General features: G+C 42.7%; 1 protein-coding gene across 1 annotated transcript in view; it reads right to left on the bottom strand.

The window, feature by feature from the left end:
- Positions 1–5,634: 5,634 nt before the first annotated feature.
- Positions 5,635–20,850, bottom strand: part of LOC129698618 (protein boule-like) — a 92,526-nt gene continuing 77,310 nt past the window's right edge. The window contains exons 9-11 of the mRNA XM_055637737.1: positions 17,749–17,877; positions 12,542–12,640; positions 5,635–7,973 (exon numbers count right to left, since the gene is read on the bottom strand). Coding sequence (XP_055493712.1) covers positions 7,815–7,973; positions 12,542–12,640; positions 17,749–17,877 — 387 coding nt within the window. The 3' untranslated portion in view covers positions 5,635–7,814. The remainder of the gene's footprint in view (positions 7,974–12,541; positions 12,641–17,748; positions 17,878–20,850) is intronic.

Genomic DNA, 20,850 nt, shown 5'->3' with positions numbered 1-20,850 from the left:
GGAACACTGTCTTGTTATAGAGGAACTACCTGTACGTACAGTTCTACAGATAGATCGATTCCCCGTTATTTTCACTATAAACCTACTGACTCCCATGGCTATCTGGCCAACACTTCTTCCCACCCTGCTTCCTGTAAGGACTCCATCCCCTACTCCCAATTCCTCAGTCTACGCCGCATCTGCTGCCAGGATGAGGCATTCACCAACAGGGCATCTGAAATGTCCTCATTCTTCAGGGAACGGGGGTTCCCCTCCTCCACCATAGATGAGGCTCGCACCAGGGTCTCTTCCATACCCCGCAACACTGCTCTCTCCCCATCCCCCCACTCGCAAAAAGGGCAGTCCCCCTAGTCCTCACCTTTCACCCCACCAGCCGTCACATACAAGAAGTAATCCTCCGTCAGTTTCGCCACCTCCAACGTGACCCCACCACTCGCCACATCTTCCCATCTCCCCCCATGTCTGCCTTCCGCAAAGACCACTCCCTCCATAACTCGCTTGTCAATTCTTCCCTTCCCTCCCGTACCACCCCCTCCCCGGGCCCTTTCAGTTGCAACCGCAAGAGATGCAACACTTGTCCCTTTACCTCCCCCCTCGACTCCATTCAAGGACCCAAGCAGTCGTTCCAGGTGCGACAGAGGTTCACCTGCATCTCCTCCAACCTCATCTATTGCATCCGCTGCTCTTTATGTCAGCTGATCTACATCAGTGAGACCAAGCGGAAGCTTGGCGATCGTTTCGCCGAATACCTCCGCTCAGTCCGCAATAACCAACCTGACTTCTCGGTGGCTCACCACTTAAACTCCCCCTCCCATTCCCCATCCGACCTCTCTGTCCTGGGTCTCCTCCATGGCCAGAGCGAGCAACACCGGAAATTGGAGGAACAGCACCTCATATTCAGCTTGGGGAGTCTGCATCCTGCGGGCATGAACATTGAATTCTCCCAATTTTGTTAGCCCTTGCTGTTTCCTCCCCTTCCTCAGCCCTCGGGCTGTCTCCTCCCATCCCTCAGCCCTCGGGCTCCTCCTCCTTCCTTTCTTCTCCCCGCCCTCCCCCCATCAGTCTGAAGGGTTTCAGCCCGAAACATTGCCTATTTCCTTCGCTCCATAGATGCTGCTGCACCCGCTGAGTTTCTCCAGCATTTTTGTGTACCTTCGATTCAGCGTTGTTTTGAGTATCTTTCATAATACCCTTAGTTGCTGCTTCTTAAATTGTGCAACACTCTACAGTATCTCCATATATTCTTTCTATCAGCAAGTTAAATTTATATGAAATTGGCAACAAAATCTTTGCCCTCAGTCGCCTCCAATTCATGGGCCCCGAGTCCCTCCACTTCCTTGCTCTTCAGGTGATATTTTGCCGTGCTCCATTTCGATCCATCGATTTCTGTGCTACCTTCTCACTCACCGGAGCCTCAGTTACCATGCTTCCTTTTGACTTTCCTATTTAATTCTTAAACCATTGATTATTTATACATTTGCAAACTTGGATCACTTCACCTTTGCCCTGCGTTGAGAATTCTGCAGTATTTGATGTTTATTTTCATCTTTGCTTTTGTTCCCAAAATATATTATAGACTAGTTTGGTTTAGGTTGGAAAAACTGAATGAAAACAGGCCCTTCAACCCACCAAGTCTAGGCCGACCACTGATCTTGGAATTAAAACTATATCTGATACTCATCTAAATATAAATTGAGAAAATCATATCATAAATGATTAAATCCAAGGATTGTAACAATGCACACTGCTAAGTTATACTCAGAAACATTGAACCATAATAATGAACTTTTTATTTACAATAGGGCTTACATAACAAGACAATCTTAAGATATTACAATCATTTTTGAGTTGCTGGTTATGCCTAATTTGTAAGCCTTAGATTTTGCTATATTTTAACAATATTACTGGTCAAATTTGGTATTTTTTCTTTTACTATTTTTAACAAGTTATTGCCCTACTTTAATATGTTAACTGATACAAAGCTACATATTAGCTATATTGCTTGGTACCAAACCAAACTCAAATCTGCATCACATTAAAAAACACTTTAGTCCTTATTAGGAATTTTATCAAAAATATGGTTATGTTAGAACAATTTGACCATGTTACTTTAGCTTCAAAAAAAGCTCAAACATAGCTGTTGTAGGCATTGGACTTAAATAATTGACAAAGCAGTTTTTTTTGGACATAATTTCTTATTTTTACATGAGTACAGTAGTAGTTGTATACAGCAGAATAAGGAACGTGTGTGATAATAAACATTTTCCTTGTAGTTGTTTCAAACTAAATATTACAACTAAAACCTTAAAAACCTGCATGTAAAATGTGACACTTCATTTCCACAATCCATGTAAAATTTTCTTTTTGTAAAAGAGCTTTACATGGGATAAGAATGTAATCAGGAAACAAGGAACTGAGAGATGTTGGACGTGATGCACTGAACTGAGTTTAGTTTGTTCACAATTAGTTACTTTCAGTTGAAACATTTGTAGCAAATTATCATAACAATGGTACATCTTCAGAAGTTACATTTTACGTGTGCCTAATGTGCTTTAACTACAACAGGCAAACCTGTAATTGTGTGTCCTATTACTTAATAGTTTTGATTTGATTGGGGAAGTTTAGATATTGCATTTTGAGCAATAATATACCACCAATAATTACTCAACATTAGATTTACTGTATGCTACCTGATAAAACTTGGTTATTGACTTTTTAAAAAAGTAACAAAAGCAGTAACATTAAGTTCCAAGTTGTATGCCTATAAGCAGTCTGCTTGACCATCAGGTTCTGTTTCAGAAGGTACTTTTGATCAATTATTACTGCAAATTTAACTAACACCATTGTCTTCTGAAAGGATGTTGCTTTAAAACCTTGCTAATTGTAATACACACAGATCAATTTTTACTTAAGGCAGCTTTATTTATTAAGCTTTACATAAGGCAGCTTTAAAACCTTGCTAATTGTAATACACACAGATCAATTTTTACTAAGGCAGCTTTCCATAAATTTGTGCCCACCCTTTAAATCAGAATATTCTGACATCTCCACATTAATTTTATATAGACTATTAATAATATATTAACCTAGTTAACTGAACAGTTAACACCATGTCTGTCACTCTTTATATTTTATTGTCATCTTTAGGATGGAGACCACAGAGAAAATTGACATAAAAATTGAGAGATCACGAGAAGAAGCCATAGTGCGTTTGGAAGTAAAAATGGTATATATTTACCTTTCACATTTTCAGAGAGCCCTAAAATCTTGCTGCCAGCTAATTACTTTTAAACATAGTTAATAGTACTGTATTGGTTATTGTTCTAGAAATTCCTACACGAGCAAACCAGATCTGCATTAAAAAAACATGAGTTTGAGAATTTATTAAATTCTTCGTAATTTCAATTTGCAAATTGCTGCATTTCAGTTCAGTGTAAGGGGAACTGTAAAATGAATTATTTTACCTTAATAAGGATATTTGTTTGTTTTTTTAACTGCTGTAGTTGCTTAATCCTTTATGTTTGAGCATTCCTTCAAATCCAAGTACAGGAGTATTTTAACTACTGACTGCTTTGATTTAAATTAAAACGAGAAACTCTACTAACTGTACAATGAAAAAGTAAGCTGCTCCATGCACATGACATTTGATATGCAGTGGACATTTGGTAATTTTGGGTCATATGACCATCATGTATAAATTTTCAGCTTTGAGATAGAGAACAAACTATACTTGCAGAACTACAATAACTTTGTTAAATAGCCAAATAATACTTCAGAATTCTAGAAGGCATAAATTGCTGCAAGAATTACACAGTTAACATTTCGAATAACAGAATATAGATCATAAATTAATTGCATTGACATGCAATATATTGCTTGTATAATATTTTTGCAACTATGCACATAAATGATATTCTGACTGCTGCCAATATTGGACACCAGTGAACATTGGTACCTTAAAGATAAAATACAATCAAAATTCAGTCTAGATTAAAAAATAAATTGAGAGGCAAGAGGAGTAATTTTCAATTCAATTGACCAGATGACCTAATTTTCATTTTTTTATTAATTAAAGGTGTGAAAATTGAGTGTTTTCAATAATGATAAGTAAAGCCTACTGTTACAATTAATTGCTGGAGCAATAATGCTGAAAATTACCCCCCAAAAAAAAAAAAAAATTAATGTCACAATTAAGGGGAGAGTTATAAATAGGTTCAAATTAACATTAAACTTACTTGTATATTTTTATTCCAACATTCATGGTTGTACACACAACTATTGTAAAACAAAAAATGTATATGTTGCACTGATGCAAAACTTCAGTCCATAACTTTTACATGAGGTAGCAAGATTATTAGCACTGGCACATTAATTCTACCCGTACACTCGTGGGTCCAGAAACACTGGAGATGTAATAATACCCTCAAATATGTATCACAAGAGAGGGAAACTAAACACCATTGACAGGACAACTTAAATGCTTACTTTGCAACAGATAAATGAAGATTAGTTGAGATGCTACATTATGCAAAATCCCAAGTGATATCAGTCAAAATAGCCTTCAAAGTTCTTCTTTCTAACTTCCACAAAGTTATCAGAAACAGGTCAAATTGGAGAAAAATAGCTTTTAAAAATCTGATGAAAGCCTAATTGTTGGTAAGCTAATAGTTATATGAATAAAGTTACATTTGAGTGGAATATCCTCTTTTTGTATAACCGAGTACTTTATGAAGTGTCTTTTCAGAGAACAGAGTGGAGAGAATAAACTCTGGCAATAAGGCCTTCATCTACAAAATATGAATTGGTTTGTTGTCTAATAAATCTCCACAATTTATTTAATAGTAAATTGCTTGATTTCTACACAACCTAATTATATGCCTATCATAATTATCTTTCATTACTCTCAAGTATGTAATAACAAACCACTGGATTATTTTAATATTCTATTCATTGTAACACAGACAAATAGAGCGTAAATTTTAGTGCACAAAAGGTCATATAGATGCTGGCTTAAGTTCACAGAAGAAAGAAAAAGCTCCAATATTTTTTGTGTTTTTTGCATTGCCTTTGTTAGTCTGAATAACACTATTTCGAATATCAACAGAAACAAGTTTAGTTTTTATGGATAATTTAGTAGCACTGCTTAAAGAATACAACACGTTATTATCCCTGAAAGAATGTGGTTTAACAACTACACATAGTTGAACAAGGGCATAATGAAAGATTAACTAGTTGACCACAGAATAGGTGTTTTACAAAGTTTAACTGATGGGCATGATATATTATGCCATTATATACATTCAATTCTGTAATGCGTCTTTCTTATCCAGCTGAAATTTGGTATTACTCGTTTCACAGCACTTACATAGACAATTATGGCTGATATGAGTTATGACTGATAATTAATAAATTTTAATCTATCAGTTTAAAATTTTCCAACCCAATCATCACAACAGAGATTACAAATTGTACCTTTTGATAGTTATAATGCAAAAGATATTATTTGCAAAATGGTTGCAAATTAATAGCTATATGAATTTATAAATATATAGAATTAAAAAATGAAGTACATCCAAGGTGTGGTATGATCTTATATTGTATATATTACTTTGAAATGCCTCCCCCCCCCACACCCTCCCTCCCCCGAGTCCTCATTTTTTACTCCCTTTCCAGAAGGCAGCATTGGGATACAGTTGCTATCTAGTATCTCATTCAAACAATCATTATTCATGCTTTACCATTTGCTTAATAGAAATTAACCAAGGGAGCCATGGTTTAATGTTTTACTATGCCTAATCCAGTTGCTGACTATCTCTGCTGAGATCAGCTGACAAACTGATTAAACCTCAGTTCCTTGCAGAAGTCTATTTTCAATATTGATCTTTCTTTTTGCTTTGTGGATAGTAGGCTGGAATGCTCCAGTTGATGCAAGCTAGACTCCAATAAATATAGATGATTAGAGTGCACTGAAATGCCAAGATTTGGGTTCCGCATGTTTCACAGGAGCAGGGGTTGGGGGTCTTCGGCTGGAAATATGTGCAAAGTTCAACAATAATTGCAGGAATGTTATATGTCTAGGAATCAGTGGATAATTACATTTGTAAAAGGTTCAGTCTTCAAGTTGCGAGATCGCAATGACAGATCTAAGTTTGGTGCACCAAAGGTATCGTTCTCAATTGCTATAAAACAATTTTTACAGCATTGCAAGGAACAAAAATAATTAGAACAAAGGGAGGTTCTTCTACATAAAGAAACCAACTACCCAGTATTATATGGATTGATCTGCGATACTAATATTTAAAATGTGTGTTGAGTTTTATGCTTCAAATTGCAAATACACCTAAGAGTAATTCAAAAGCTACAAATATGATTTCAAAATCTCCCACCACGGCGATACCTTCCTAAAATGAACTCACCAGCAGTTGGTTCTGTGGAATACTAAACCAATAATGAATTTAACCTAGGAAACACACAGAATGTTTGGGACACAGTTCTTCAGCGGCCATGCAGAATGTTGTTCAAAAATCTGTATCAACAAAAGATCATTTTGGGGATGGGTGGGAAGAAATGGAAAACCTAGTAACATTAGCTCCCTAATAACACCCTAGCCTATTTTGCGTTCCATTTGACTTTTACTAGAAAGGAAATGTGGTTGGTGTGTAAATCAGATGATCTACTAATTGCTGCCATTTCCTGTCTTGCAGGAACAGTTACAATCAACTCCATGGTCTCAGAGTATACTAATTATTGAATATCGCCAATTTTTAACAAAAAATCTTGACATGAATGCTTACATTGTCAAATGGAATTGAAGAACTATTTTGAATAGAACACATGCACTCACAGATGCCTCCTCTTACGATGAAATATTACGGCACTGAAATGTTACAATGCCAGTTGATTATTTAGGATGCACCAATTTACCTTACATCTAGAACTCTAATAATTATTTAACTATATCTAAGCTACAATAAACAATCCAAACTACAATAAAACAGTAATACCTCAACATTATACTACATTAATTGTTTATCTATGAAAAAAAATGTACATTTTAGGATATGTATAAAGGCAACACAATAAAAAGTTACTGTGTGCAAAAGTGGTCCAAAACTCAAGAGCTTTTACTCAAGACTTACACATTAAGTAAATTCTAAGTTACTTTGTAAGAAAGGGTAAAAGAATCTAGTGTAAATTAACATATTATAATTTAAGCTTTTTCCACATAAATAATATAAATGAAATTGCTATAAATAAGACACATAACACAAATGGTTAAAAAAAAATCCCAAACAGGTTGATGGAAAAGGCAAATAATACAAAGGTGTGTAAAAATTTGTAAACATTAAAATTCTTTAAAAATTAGAGGTGCCTCATTCAAGCTCAAAACTGTGGCTTATTTTCTTCTTCCTATTAAATAAATGTCTTCTTTTAACCTCCTGCTGTTTCTCAAAATCAGCATAACTACTGTACTGTACCCAACAGCCACATATTATGCCTGGTCTGGATTATTTGCAACTTCTAAGAATTCACATTGTTGCCATGATTCTTAAAAATATTCTGGTTTAACTTACACTGCAAGATCTCTTCAGTTTGAAGTATAAAATGCAGACATATTTAGACTGTGGCATGTTCGATAACAATAACTTTCTTCTGATTTACAGTATAGTGTATTTAAACCTACACCATTTAACCAATTACATTTTCAGATCTTTAAGAATCACTTGTTACATGCATTTTTGAGAATTAAGACTTGTATATGCCTTCTTTCATACGTATGTATTTTCATTTAACAATGGTTTTTACAAATTTGTTTACTTAACAGATTCAGTTGAAGAAGGTGGAGTAAGAATAGAATCTTCTGCCCTATACTCCTTTCTCATATGGTAATGTGGACTGCGTGTGTAACGGGGTTTAATTCCAACTGGTGGAGGCTGAGAAAAATTCCGTCTGACAGGATGCAACCTAGATTCCTGGAGGAAAAACATAAGAAATGTTAATTGACAATCATGCTGATTACCTTCAGTGTAATTGATACATGCAGCACCAGTGGCAGTCTAAACTAATACAACAGCAATGCCACAGCAAAGTTCACAGAAAAGAGTAGAATGGATAAGGAAGAGGTGTATCTGGGCTTTCAAAAAGCCTTTGACAAGGCCCCCCACAAGAGATAAGTGTGCAACATTTGAGCACATGGTCTTGTGGTGGTGGTGGTGGATGGTGTAGCCTTCAATGAAGAGAAGTCTCCATACCTGTCCCTGAGCAAAAAGCAAGTTACGTTTCCTTGCTTGAAAATAGAAAAGACAGTGTGTGTGTGTGTGTGTGTGTGTGCGCGCGCGCGTGCGTGCGTGTGATTCGATTTTCAGGTCTTTTTTCAGATCAGATTTGTGGCCTTTGATTCCTTGGTCCGCCAAAACCACACGCTGAAACTCGAAGATCTTTTTCCATTTCGCTAGCGATTTCACTTTTACATTCGCTAATCCACTCGTTACATTTAGACATTGTTACGTACACATTTTTTAAATAAAATCCTCCCCCCCCCCCCCCCCCCCCACTCTGTCATTTTAAAACCTTATCATCACTGTTGGCGCAGCTCGTGAAGCCTTGCGCGCTCATTCCAGCTGTGGGTTTACAGAGTCAGAAGCCGCTTCTCTATCTCTCTCTTCATTTGACAGCCCGGCTCTCCTCAACCCCCCACACCCCCCCGCTGCCCGCACCATGCCAAGTATGCTCGCGCCACGCCTCCCGCAGCTCGACTCCTGCCCGCCCGCTCCAACCCCCCCCCCCCCCCCCACTCTCCCCTTCATCTCCCCCTTCAACCCCACTCGCCCTCTCCCCCCCCAGACAGAGCAGAACGCCAGTTGTTGACACCACCGCCGCCGCAGTTTTTCAGCTTCTGGCAACCGACCTGCTTCAGGGGAGAATCCCTGCCCGCCCGCCTGCCTTGTGTTTGTGACTGTTTGTGGGGTGGGCACGTGCTCTCCATTCAAGCGGACACTCTCATCTGTTTGTGGGGGCGGGTGCTTAGTGTGTGTGATGACACACGCTCCTCCTCCTGAACTCCAGAGCCTTCACTGACATGTTACAAAGGACCCGCTGTTTGGCTGGGCGGGTGCTTAGTGTGTGAGACGGCGCATGCTACTCCCCCCCCCCCCCCCCCCCCACAGCTTTGGTGCATGAGACGCGCGCAGCATCTCCTCTTCCCCTCTCCCTTCCCCACCCCTCTCCTCTCACATCACCCTCTTTCCCCTCTCCTCTCCCCTTCCCCCCCTCTACCACCCCCCTTCCCCCTACCCGTTTCCCCCTTCACCCACCCCCCGCTCTCCTCCTCTCCCCCCCCCTCCTCCTCTCTCTACCCATCTCCCCTCCCCCTCACCCACCCCACCCATCCTCTCCTCCTCCCTCTTACCCTTCTGTCTCTGCATCTCTCTCTGTCTCTCCCCATTCGCTCTCTGCCCTCTCTACCCCCCCCCCCGCAACCGCACGTTGGGGGAACAGACCCAACGGGTCTGCACTTGGTCTAGTATACTTTTAAAACTGTGTATGTCATTTTTTTGCCCTTTGATTCATTACTTCGTCAAAACCACACGCAAAAACTATGAATTTTTACCATTTCGCTAGCGATTTCACTTTTACATTCGCTCATCCACTCATCAAATTTCATCATTTTTCTGTACACATTTTTAATAAAATCATTCCCCACTCACTCATTCTTTCGTCTCCTGCTGGCCAGCGACCTCCAAAAACGCCGACATTTTTCACATTTCGTTAGCGATTTCACTTCCTCCACTCACCCCCGGCCCGGCTCAGTCACGTTTCGACGGGCGTACGCAGCGTCTTGACGGCGTACGCCTAGCGCATGGCATTGCGCCATGACGTCAGGCCGCCCCTCCTTGCAACCGCGCGTTGTGGGAACAGACCCAACGGGTCTGCACTTGGTCTAGTACTTATTAAAACTGTTATCCACTTTGGTGGCAGGAACAGGAAGGCAGATTATTATCTGAATGGTGTCAGATTAGGAGAAGGGGAGGTGCAACAAGACCTGGGTGTGTTTGTACATCAGTCACTGAAAGTAAGCATGCAGGCAGTGAAGAAATCTCATGACATGTTGGCCTTCATTGTGAGAGGATTTGAGTTTAGGAGTAAGGAGGTCCTACTGCAGTTGTACAGGGCCCTGGTGAGATGGCACCTGGAGTATTGTGTGCAATTTTGGTCTCCTAATTTGAGGAAGGACATTATTGCTAAAGGAATCCAGGGATATGGAGAGAAAGCAGGAATGGGGTACTGATTTTAGATGATCAGCCATGATCATATTGAATGGCGGTGCTGGCTCGAAGAGCTGAACGGCCTACTCCTGCAACTATTTTTCTATGTTTCTAAAGGCTACTATCATAACTGCCACAAGCACCACAATGATGAATAGAAATTCTGAATCAATGCTATAAGATTGTTCTGTAAGACAAAATGGTTGGCCAGGTAGACTGAAACAAAGGACATAAGATGGCTGCTGACCAGGCTTGCTGGAACAGGCTGTTAGGAGGGAATACACAATGTCTTGCAGTTACTGCGTAGTCATGAATAAAGGATCACAGGCCCAGTCTGACAAGATTGAGGAATACACAACCCCCCCCCCCCTTGCCAGGAAGACTAAGGGATGTACTGGTCTGAGATTATGTGTGGTTCCTCTTTCATCCCCTTATATGTACATACTTGGTTTCCTGTATTCTTCGTACGTGTCGGTTCTTTGATCGGGGGAATGTGGGAGGTGCTAAACGGTGGCATTAACATATAAAGAGCCTTGCAATTAAGGGCAGGCAGCTTGACTCTTTGCTAGGTTGTTAACCTGTGTGAAGACTCCCGCTCAATAAACGTACGTTTAAAGCAACCCCGCCTGGTCGATTATTGTCGAAACAACCGATGTGAGAGAGAAACGTGAATCAACAACCCCTGGCAGCACTTTGCTGGCATCCACCACTGTGCAAACTATAACGTATTTGTTAATGGCTAATAAATAAGTTCAACTAAAGGGGAAGAATGCCAAATGTTGCAAATTTCCTGAAAGCTCATCAAGTTACATTACTCGGCTCTAGACACAAAATGCTAGAGTATCTCAGCGGGACAGGCAGCATCTCTGGAAAGAAAGAATGTGTGACCTTTCGGGTCGAGACCCTTCTTCAGATTGCAGTTCTTTCCTATACATTGCTGTTGGTTCCCCCTATTTTCAATAATTTGCAGGATTGGCATGTTAATTTTTCATTAAACTGAGCTACTTGTTTAAAGCTTCTGAATGCAAATAAACCTAAATACGCTAACAATGAAAAAATCTATATATTCAATTTCATTTCTCCATATGGTTAATTAACAGATTAAAAAATGTTGTTTTATTTTTGAATTTTTCCGAATTTTAGTCCTCTCCCAATGATATGTTCCTTATTTTTGTTGTATCATGCTTTGACTGGACTATTCTAAACCTACCGACTCCCACAACTATCTAGACTACACTTCTTCCCACCCTGATTCCTGCAGACTCTAATCCTCTACTCCCAATTCCTCCATGTACGCCGCATCTGCACCCAGGATGAGGAGTTCCACACCAGGACATCCGAGATGTTCTCATTGTTTAGGGAACGGGGGTTCCCTACTTCCATCATAGATGAGGCCCTCACACGTCTCCTTGGTACCCTGCAGTTCCACACTTGCTCCCCCAACCCTAGTCGCAACAGGGACAGAGACCCCTAGTCCTTACCTTTCACCCCATCAGCCATCGCATACAATCATAATCCGCCATTTTCGCCACCTCCAATGGGATCCCACCACCAGTCATATCTTCCCATCTCCACCCCTTTCCACCCTTCGGTAGAAACCATTCCCTCAGGTTAGGCAGAGGTTCACTTGCACCTCCTCCAACCTTATCAACTGTATCCGTTGTTCGAGGTGTGGACTCTTGTACATCAGCAAGACCAAAAGTGGACTGGGCGATCGTTTCGCACAACTTCGTTCAGTCCGTCTGGTCCAACCTGATCTCCCAGTGGCCAAAACTCTAGTTCCCTTTCCCATGCTGAATTTTCTGTCCTGGGCCCCCTCCATTGTCAGATTGAGTTCAAACGCAAATTGGAGGAACTGCATCTCATATTTTGCTTGGGCAGCTTACAACCCAGTGGTATGAATATTGATTTCTCTAATTTCAAATAACCCTTTCTCCATACCTCCCCAAGTAGTACCAGCTTCAGTCGTTTTAAGTTTCATTGCCTGTACTCGTTTTCACCTAGTACATAGCTAACAATGGCCTGTTTCCTTTATCATCATTACTTTCCTGCATATCTTTCATTAATTTATTCTAGATCTCTCTACATCACCGTCTACATGTCTCATTTCCCCTTCCCGACTCTTAGTCTGAAGACGGGCTTCAACCCTAAACGTCACCTATTTATTTTCTGCAGAGATGCTGTTTGACCTGCTGAGTTACTCCTGCTTATTTGTCTATCTTTGGTTTAAACTGGGAACTGCAGTTCCTTTCTACACAAGTGGAAATGTTTCCTACCTTCACCTGTTCCTGCTGCATGACGGGGGCTGCGACTGCCATGGGACTTTGAGTGTATACCTGATGGTATGGTGCTTGAACACTGTGATCTGCATAGGCCTATAGGGAAAAAAAAATCAGTTCGTTATCCAGATAGCTACCACAGTTTTAATCTAACAATCACAGATGTATGTAATATAAAAAACACAGCTCTGCGAAAATTACTACTGTATTTAATAAATCAAGCTTAAGGTAACATTGCAAGTGCAATTGTGTGTGCCATTGTTTTAGATAAAATGAAAATATGAGCAACAAAACGAGTATGAAAAATCAATAAACAGGAATCATGCAAATTCATATTTTTTTTACATACGAATTGTAATGTGTCATAGCACTTACTATTGTCATGTACACAACAATCCCTTTCCCAAGTAAATTATTACCTCTGAAGTTATCAGATATCAGAGCAAATGAATAATATTAATATATCACGGGGGGTTAGTCTGTGTGCGACGCCACAGATCCTCCCCCCCCCCGCGTATCACATCATAATATATCATCATATTAAAACTCTGATCTTGTAAATGTGTATATATATGTGGTTGTCTTTAGATCTTTGCAAAAACATCACGCGTAACAATAACATTTTTACATATCCTGATTGACATATTTCCCCTCTAGGCTGAGATCACCTTCTTTGAACAGTTTATGCTTTATATCTGGACTTATTCTCGACTCATTATTGATTAAAAGTTTTTTAAAAAATCAAAAGACTTAATTTAAAACGATCAGCTTCAAATGATGACGTCACAATGGCTCGGCTAGCAGTGATCAGCCTCATGGAAGATTTCATCCTATATTTGACAAGTTTTTCGCGATTAAAGCTTCAAAAATGCCAACTTTCACAAGATTTTTACTGTTAAAATCATCCCTGCCAACTTCCAACACACTTCGATACAATGTTGCGACACAGGAACACTCTGAACTTTTCACCTCACAGGAGAGGGAGGGCGAATTACTATTGCAACACGCAGGGCAAGTGCAATTGTAATTTTTTTTTAAGCCCACAGCTGTGGGAGGCAGGGGAGTGCTGGAATCTTATGTTCGGGAAAGGCTTGAGTTGGAGGACCACGCCTCCCATGGGGGATATGGGTAGGGAACGTGGTGCGTTGAGGGAGCAGACCCTACGGGTCTGCAGTTGGTCTAGTATAACTTTAAAACTTTAATCTTGTATATTTGTGTGTGTGTATATATGTGTGGCTTTAATTTTCGCCAAAACCCTACGCAGGTACGATAACATTTTTTTACATATTCTGGCTCACATTTTTCCCCTCTAAGCAGTGATCAGCTTCCCAAGATTTGACTTAATTGGTGATTAAAGTTAAAAAAAAGACAAAACTGCCTTTTAAGCTTCAACTGATGACGTCACAATGAGGTTGGCTCGGGTCGGCGCCCGCTTCATATACAGAATATTCCGCTTTTCCTGACCCGGGTTTCTACCCTTGACGCCCCGGCTGGGGTTTTACGCGGCCATCAAGGAGGCATCGAGACCGCAGCGGTGAAGGAAACATTGAGACCGCAGCGGTGAGGCCTCGCGACGATGGGGCCGTGGCGGTGGTGAGGTCTGGGCCGGTCAGTTGGCCCCGGCGGAAGTTGAGCTGGGGTTGCCGCTTTTCTTCGCGCTAGTTGTGGGCCTGGGGTCGCTAGTGTCGTCAGTCCGGGCCTGTCGATTGGTCCGGAGGGAGTTGAGCTCCTGCGCCAGCTCAAAGAAGCAGCAACCCCAGCTCAAAAAGGCAGCCAACACCCCCCCCCCCCCCCCTCGGGTTATTCACATCCCAGTTGGGGGACCAAGCCTCCCATGTGACAGGGACCCAACAGGTCTCAGTTGGTCTAGTATCATCATCATATCATATACTTCTGATCTTGTACACGTCTGTGTATATGTGGGTGTCTTTACATCTTCGTGAAAAAACTACGCGGTAACGATAACATTTTTACATATTCCGGTTGACATTTTCCCCGTCCAGGCAGTGATCAGGTTCACCTAAGATTTCAACAACACTGAACCTCGTATTGTCACATCTCGATCGGAAAAATACCTATGCCAGGATCCTCTTCATAGACTTCAGCTCTGCTTTCAATACAATCATTCCGCAGCAGCTGGTGGAGAAGTTGGAGCTATTGGGGGTTGATGCTGGCACATGCAACTGGGTCCTGAACTTTCTGTCGCAACGGCAGCAGACAGTCAGGGTGGGCAGTAGGACATCAAAAACCATAGCCGTGAGCACTGGCTCACCCCAAGGCTGTCTCCTAAGCCCCCTTCTGTTTAGTCTGCTGACACACGACTGTACTGCCAGACTCAATAACAACTTCATCAACAAGTTCGCTGATGACACAACAGTGGTGGGTCTCATCAGTGACAATGATGAATCGGCGTACAGGATGGAGGTGGAGCTGCTCACAGGTTGGTGCAAATCCCATAACCTCATTCTTAACGTGGGAAAAACTAAGGAGATGGTGGTTGACTTCAGGAGGGCGGGGAAACAACACCATACACCTCTGCACATCGACGGAGCTGATGTGGAAAGGGTCAGCAGCATGAAGTTCTTAGGACTACATCTGTCTGATGACCTGACGTCCACGGCCAACACCACAGCTCTGGTCAAGAGAGCCCAGCAGCGACTTCACCCTCTCCGAAGACTACGTAAAGCAGGCCTCCCCACCACACACCTACGGACTTTTTATAGGGGGACTGTCGAGAGCACACTGACATACGGCATCACTTCCTGGTTCGGGAGCTGCAAGGCGTACGAACGGCACCAACTGGACAGGATAGTGAAGACCGCAAGCAGGATTATTGGTGCTCCACTCCCCTTCCTGCTGGACATATACAGGAAGAGATGTATCAACAGAGCCATCTCCATCATCAAAGACCCTTACCACCCATCGCATGACATTTTCTCCATCCTCCCATCTGGGAAGAGGTACAGGAGCATTAGCTGCAAAACCAGCAGGATGCTCCTCAGCTTCTTCCCACAGGCTATAAGACTGTTAAATGGACTTTGCCCCCTGCCAAGTATCGCGCACAAACCCCCACACTGCAGCAGAGCCACTGTTGTGCCGCTGCCGGTCGGAACGGCTGTTGAATGTTTAGTAGAGTGTTAAATTTGTTCATGACATGTATTTTTTATTTTCATTTCTATTTATTTTTTCATACACACTGAATGGACACTGGTTTCCTCTGGGTATGCGAATACTCAGGAAATGACAATAAAGATATACAATACAATACAATCCTAAATTTCACGTTATTTGCAATTAAAACGTTAAAAATGCCAACTTTCACAAGATTTTTACTGTTAAAATCATTCCTCACAGCTTCCAACACACTTCGATACAAAGTTGCAAGACAGGAACATTCTGAACTTCTCACTTCTAATGGGATATCACAGCAAGTGCACTCGATATTTGCAACAATGTTGCCATCATAGCTCCGGGCAAGTCAGGAGGGGGAGGGTCAAATGGTATTGCAATTGGGGAAGTGCAACTAGGATTTTTTTTCAAGTCTAGTGCTGGGGGAGGCAGAGGAGTGCTGGAATCTTACGTTCGGCAATAGGTTGCGTTGGGTGACCAGGCCCAACGGGTCTGCACATGGACCACGCCTCCCGTGAGGGTTACGGGTAGGGAACAGCTGCCTTGGTGGAGCAGACCCAACGGTCTACACTTGGTCTAGTATAACTAAAACTTTCATCTTGTATGAGTGTATATGTGTGTCTTTAGATTTTCGCAAAAACACTACGTGGTAACGATTACATTTTTACATATACTGATTCACACTTTTCCCCTCAAAGCAGTGATCAACTTCATGAAGATTTAATGCTTTATTTCTCGACCTGTTGCTGATTAAAAGTTAAAAAAAAAACTTTCGCCTTTTTAATACGACCATCTACCACTGATGACGTCACTATGAGGTTGGTTCGGCTCTGAACCCGTTTCACACATAGAATTATTCCACTAGTTTCGAGTGATGTCACCCCCCCCCCCCCCGACCTCTCCCCCCCCCCCCCCCACAATCGCCCCCCCCCCCCCCCCCCCCCCGGTTTATTCACACTACGCCCCTCCGGGTTATTCACACCCCCCTCGGGGTCCTCGGCTCGACGCCCGCTCGCTGCCTCGCTCGGGGTCCTCGGCTTGATGCCTGCCCGCCTACTGCCTCGCTCGGGTCGACGCCCGTTCGCGTCCTCCCTCGAATCCACGCCCGCCTGCAGCCTCCTTTGGGTCGAAGACCGCCCGCCACCTCACTCGCGGCCCAAGGGTTGACGCCCGCCCGCTGCCTCGCTCGGGGTCCTCGGCTCGACGCCCGCCCGCAGCCTCGCTCGGGTCCGTCACCCGGCGGGGAGGCTGTTGCCGTGGGCCGAGCCTGGCGATTGGGCCTGGGTTGGAACAGAGCCTGGAGCTGGAGCGAGGGCCAAGCCCGGGGCGTGGGATGGGGCCGTGACCGGTGCCGAAAAAGAAGCCGCCGGTGGAACAAAGGACGAGCCTGGAGATGAAGTCGAGACCTGCCTGGAGATGAAATATGGGCCTGGACTGCAGACCTCGGCGGCCGAACTGACAGCTGCAGTCTCCAGCCAGGGCTGGGCTGAGTACGAGAACAAGGCCGAGTTCCAGGCCCTGGCGCTGCTCTACGCCCTGGGTAGGTGCTGCCTCTATTCCCTCCCCCTCTGCCCCGCATCCCCCTCTGCCCCCCTCCCTCTCTGCCCGCCTTCCCTCTCTGTCTTGGGACAGAGTATTGGGACCTATGGGCGAGTGGTGGAGTATTGCGTTCAGGGACCAGCTCTCCCCTGTGAAGCCGCATCCTCACCCACCCCTCAATCTCTACACCCCCTCCCCCTTCCTCTCTACCCCCTCCCTAGCCCATCCCTCTCTAGCTGTGCCTGCGCAGTTAGGGGCTATGCATGAGTGGATAGGGCGGGGGATAAGGAGCGGATGAATAATATTAATATCATATTAAGGGGGGGTGGGGCGTTAGTGTGAGTGTGTGTGCGGGGTGGTTAGTGTGTGTGTGTGTGTGACGCCGCAGGCCGCCACCCCCCCACGCGTTGAGGGGACGGGACCCATCGGGTCCCACTTGGTCTAGTAAATACTAAAAGTTATAGTGTGTACAGCACAAAATTGGCATGAAACAAATAAATGTTTTTCCTTTTGTTTAACTAATTTAGTATTTTTACCTCTGGCATTGAGGCTTCCATCACTGGAAGTGGGGGTGGTGCACATCCTCCATCTTGAGGCATTTCCACAGGTTGATATATTATCTCAGATGGTTGTAAATATAGCACAGAAGCTGTGGAGGCTGGTGACTAATAAAATAAAAAATGAGCATTGTAAGCGGATCTTAAAGTATTTGATGTAACTGACATTAGATTTGCTTCAGTTAAAATACCAGTTCATTTAAACAAATTTTAGAAAATGGTGCTGAATGAGACAATACAGTAAAATAGTAAGATTAAACGAGAACTTACCAGTTTGAAGTTTGATCTGTATTTTATGAGGAATTACGATGAGGGATTACGTGAAGAAGTCCGCTAGGACGCATGCGTGTCATTCTTCAAAGCAGCGGTGTGAGATCAGAGATAACTGTAATGACTAAACATAGTAAGATTAGAGAAGAGGTACCAGTTAAGTATATGATCTGGGTGGGAGCGGAGGGCACGTAATCCCTCATCGTAACTCCTCATAAAATAAGATCAAACTTCAAACTGGTAAGCTCGTTTAATCTTACTATTTTACTTGAGTCACATGAGTGACTACGTGAAGACTTCAAAGCTCTGTGATTTCATGCCGTGGAAATGTCCATGCACACGTCTGCCTTGACTGTGGGAGGAATAGAGTTAACATAATTGTACATGATTCGTTATTGAAATCATAAAATTTATTAACACAAATATAACCCTATTTACGGGTTTTAATCAATTTACAGAATTTAAAATTCTTTCTGCAAATGTTCCAGTCTCCCTCACTGGTTTATTATAAAATAGCTGGAAAGTTATTTCCCCTGACTATCCTGCTGCTTCGAGGACTTGGTCCATGCGCACATCCAGTCGTACTGCTGCTGATGTAGCTGCGGCCCTGGTGGATGAGATTTGAACACATTAGTATCCATCCCGGCCTGCGTCAGTACCTGTTTCAGCCATCTCGAGATTGTCTGGACCATCACTTTTTTGTGAGGTTTCGTGTGGCTGATCAGCAGTCCCTTCTCATTGCCTCTGAGGTTTTTAGTTTTCTCTATGTATAGTAATAGGCGTTTTACTATACAGAGGCGGTCATCTGCAGGGTATGACCTGAATTGGATGTTGAGGCCTGCTGATCGCTGTCTGTTTTGTTTCACCAGTTCGAAAATATGAAACGTGATATTGACTGGCGAGGAGGTCATGTTGTCCAGTCTAAATTTTTGCAGTGACCAGACCCTCTGAGCCGTAACCAATGCCATCAACATGACTGTTTTTAATGTAAGTCTATGTAAGGACAGGGTTGCTGCTGGTGACCAGTTCCTGAGTGTTTTCAGGACAATTGTTACATCCCATATATAGGAGTACCTGGTTTTAGGGGGGTTAGCGTTAAAAATTCCCCTCATGAGCTTGGTTACGAGGGGGTGAGTCCCTACCATGCAACACTCTGTCCCTTGCCATAAGTATGTCGACAGGGCACTTCTGACACTGTTGATGGCACTGTAGCTGAGCCCTTCATCATAGTGTAGGCCTGCCAGATATTCCAAAACAGATGGGATGTTCATATTCCTGTTGGTGATTTTGTTCTTTTGGCAGTATTTTTCCCACTTCCTTATGTAGACCAGATATTGTTTCTTTGTCGATTCTCTTTGGGCCGCCGAGATGATGTTTACTGTTCGGTCCGTGAGTCCCAGTTGTAAAAGTGGTATCTTTAAATTCTACAAATTAACAGGTTCAAGCTTTTATGTCTTGGATGGCTATCCCCTGTCACGGGATGTAGAAGTAGATCTGGTCTGTGTGGGATTGTCGTACATGGTTCTAATACCATGTTTAGCACCACTGGGAACCATGGTTGTGTAGGCCAGTCGGGTACTATCAAAATACCAGACGCAGAGTCTTGTCGTATTTTCCTTAATACCCGACTGATGAGGCAGAATGGAGGGAATACGTCGATAAACCATTCCCCCAATGCAGTGAAAATGCATCTATTGCCGCTGCCCCAGGGTCTGGTTCCCATGAAACATAGTCAGATATCTGATTGTTTAGTCTGGACGCGAAAAGATCGATATACGGTTTCCCGTATTTTGCTGTGATTTCAGCAAACACTGTTTTGTTTAACATCCATTCGGTGTTTTCATTAAATTTGCGTGACCTGGTGTCTGCCACTAAATTTAGTCTCCCTGGTAGGTAAGTGGCTGATATCCAAATATTTCTCTGGATGCACCATTGCCAAATTGAATTAGCGAGATTGACACATGATATCGATTTGTTGCCGCCCATGTGGTTGATGTATGCTACCACAGTGGTATTGTCTATTTGTAATCTAACATGCTGGTGGTGTGTTTCTGTACAATATGACTTAAGTCCATGAAATGCTCCCAACATTTCCAAGTAATTTATACCCAGTGTCAGTAAGAAAGATGCCTCCTGCACTGTCCATCTACCTCCACAGCTGGTGATGGTATTGGTGGCATTGGTGGCTCCCCACCCTAGTGCACTGGCATCCGTTTGTAGTACCATCGAAGGGTTACTGACAATCATAGGGTTGGAACAAAGCCAGATATTATCGATCCACCATTTTAGCTCCGTTTTGGTTTGGATTGGTAGTCTCATAGGTCGGTCAAAGTGACCTGCATTGATTTTTAGAGCTTGAATTTTAGCTCTCTGTAAGTTTTGGTAATGTAAAGGTCCAAATTGTGTGGCTGGGAAAGCAGCCACCATTTTACCAATTACTATGGCTACCAATCTGATCGATGGATTTGTGATGTCAATGAGGTTGTTACAAACCTTTATTATTTCTCTGGCCTTTCCCTTAGGTAGTGTCACCGTCATGTGGACTGAATCAATGGTGAATCCCAAGCAGTCCATAGTAGTGGACGGTGTTAGTTTAGATTTAATTGGATGGATAATAAATCCCAGTTTTTCAAACAACTGTTTTGTGGCTGTTACAGTTAGTATGGCCAATTCCAAAGTTATGCCCACAATGAGTATGTCATCCAAAAATGCCATAACCATGTTTGCGTTTGCATAGAAACGCTAGGGCTGGTTTTAAAATTTTTGTGAACAGCCTGGGGGCTGATGTTAGCCCATTTGGCAGTGCTTTAT

This window comes from Leucoraja erinacea, chromosome 7 (assembly GCF_028641065.1).
Source record: "Leucoraja erinacea ecotype New England chromosome 7, Leri_hhj_1, whole genome shotgun sequence".
Taxonomy (NCBI): domain Eukaryota; kingdom Metazoa; phylum Chordata; class Chondrichthyes; order Rajiformes; family Rajidae; genus Leucoraja; species Leucoraja erinaceus.
The sequence above is the reverse complement of the archived record's forward strand: the minus strand, read 5'-3'. Positions and strand labels throughout refer to the sequence as shown.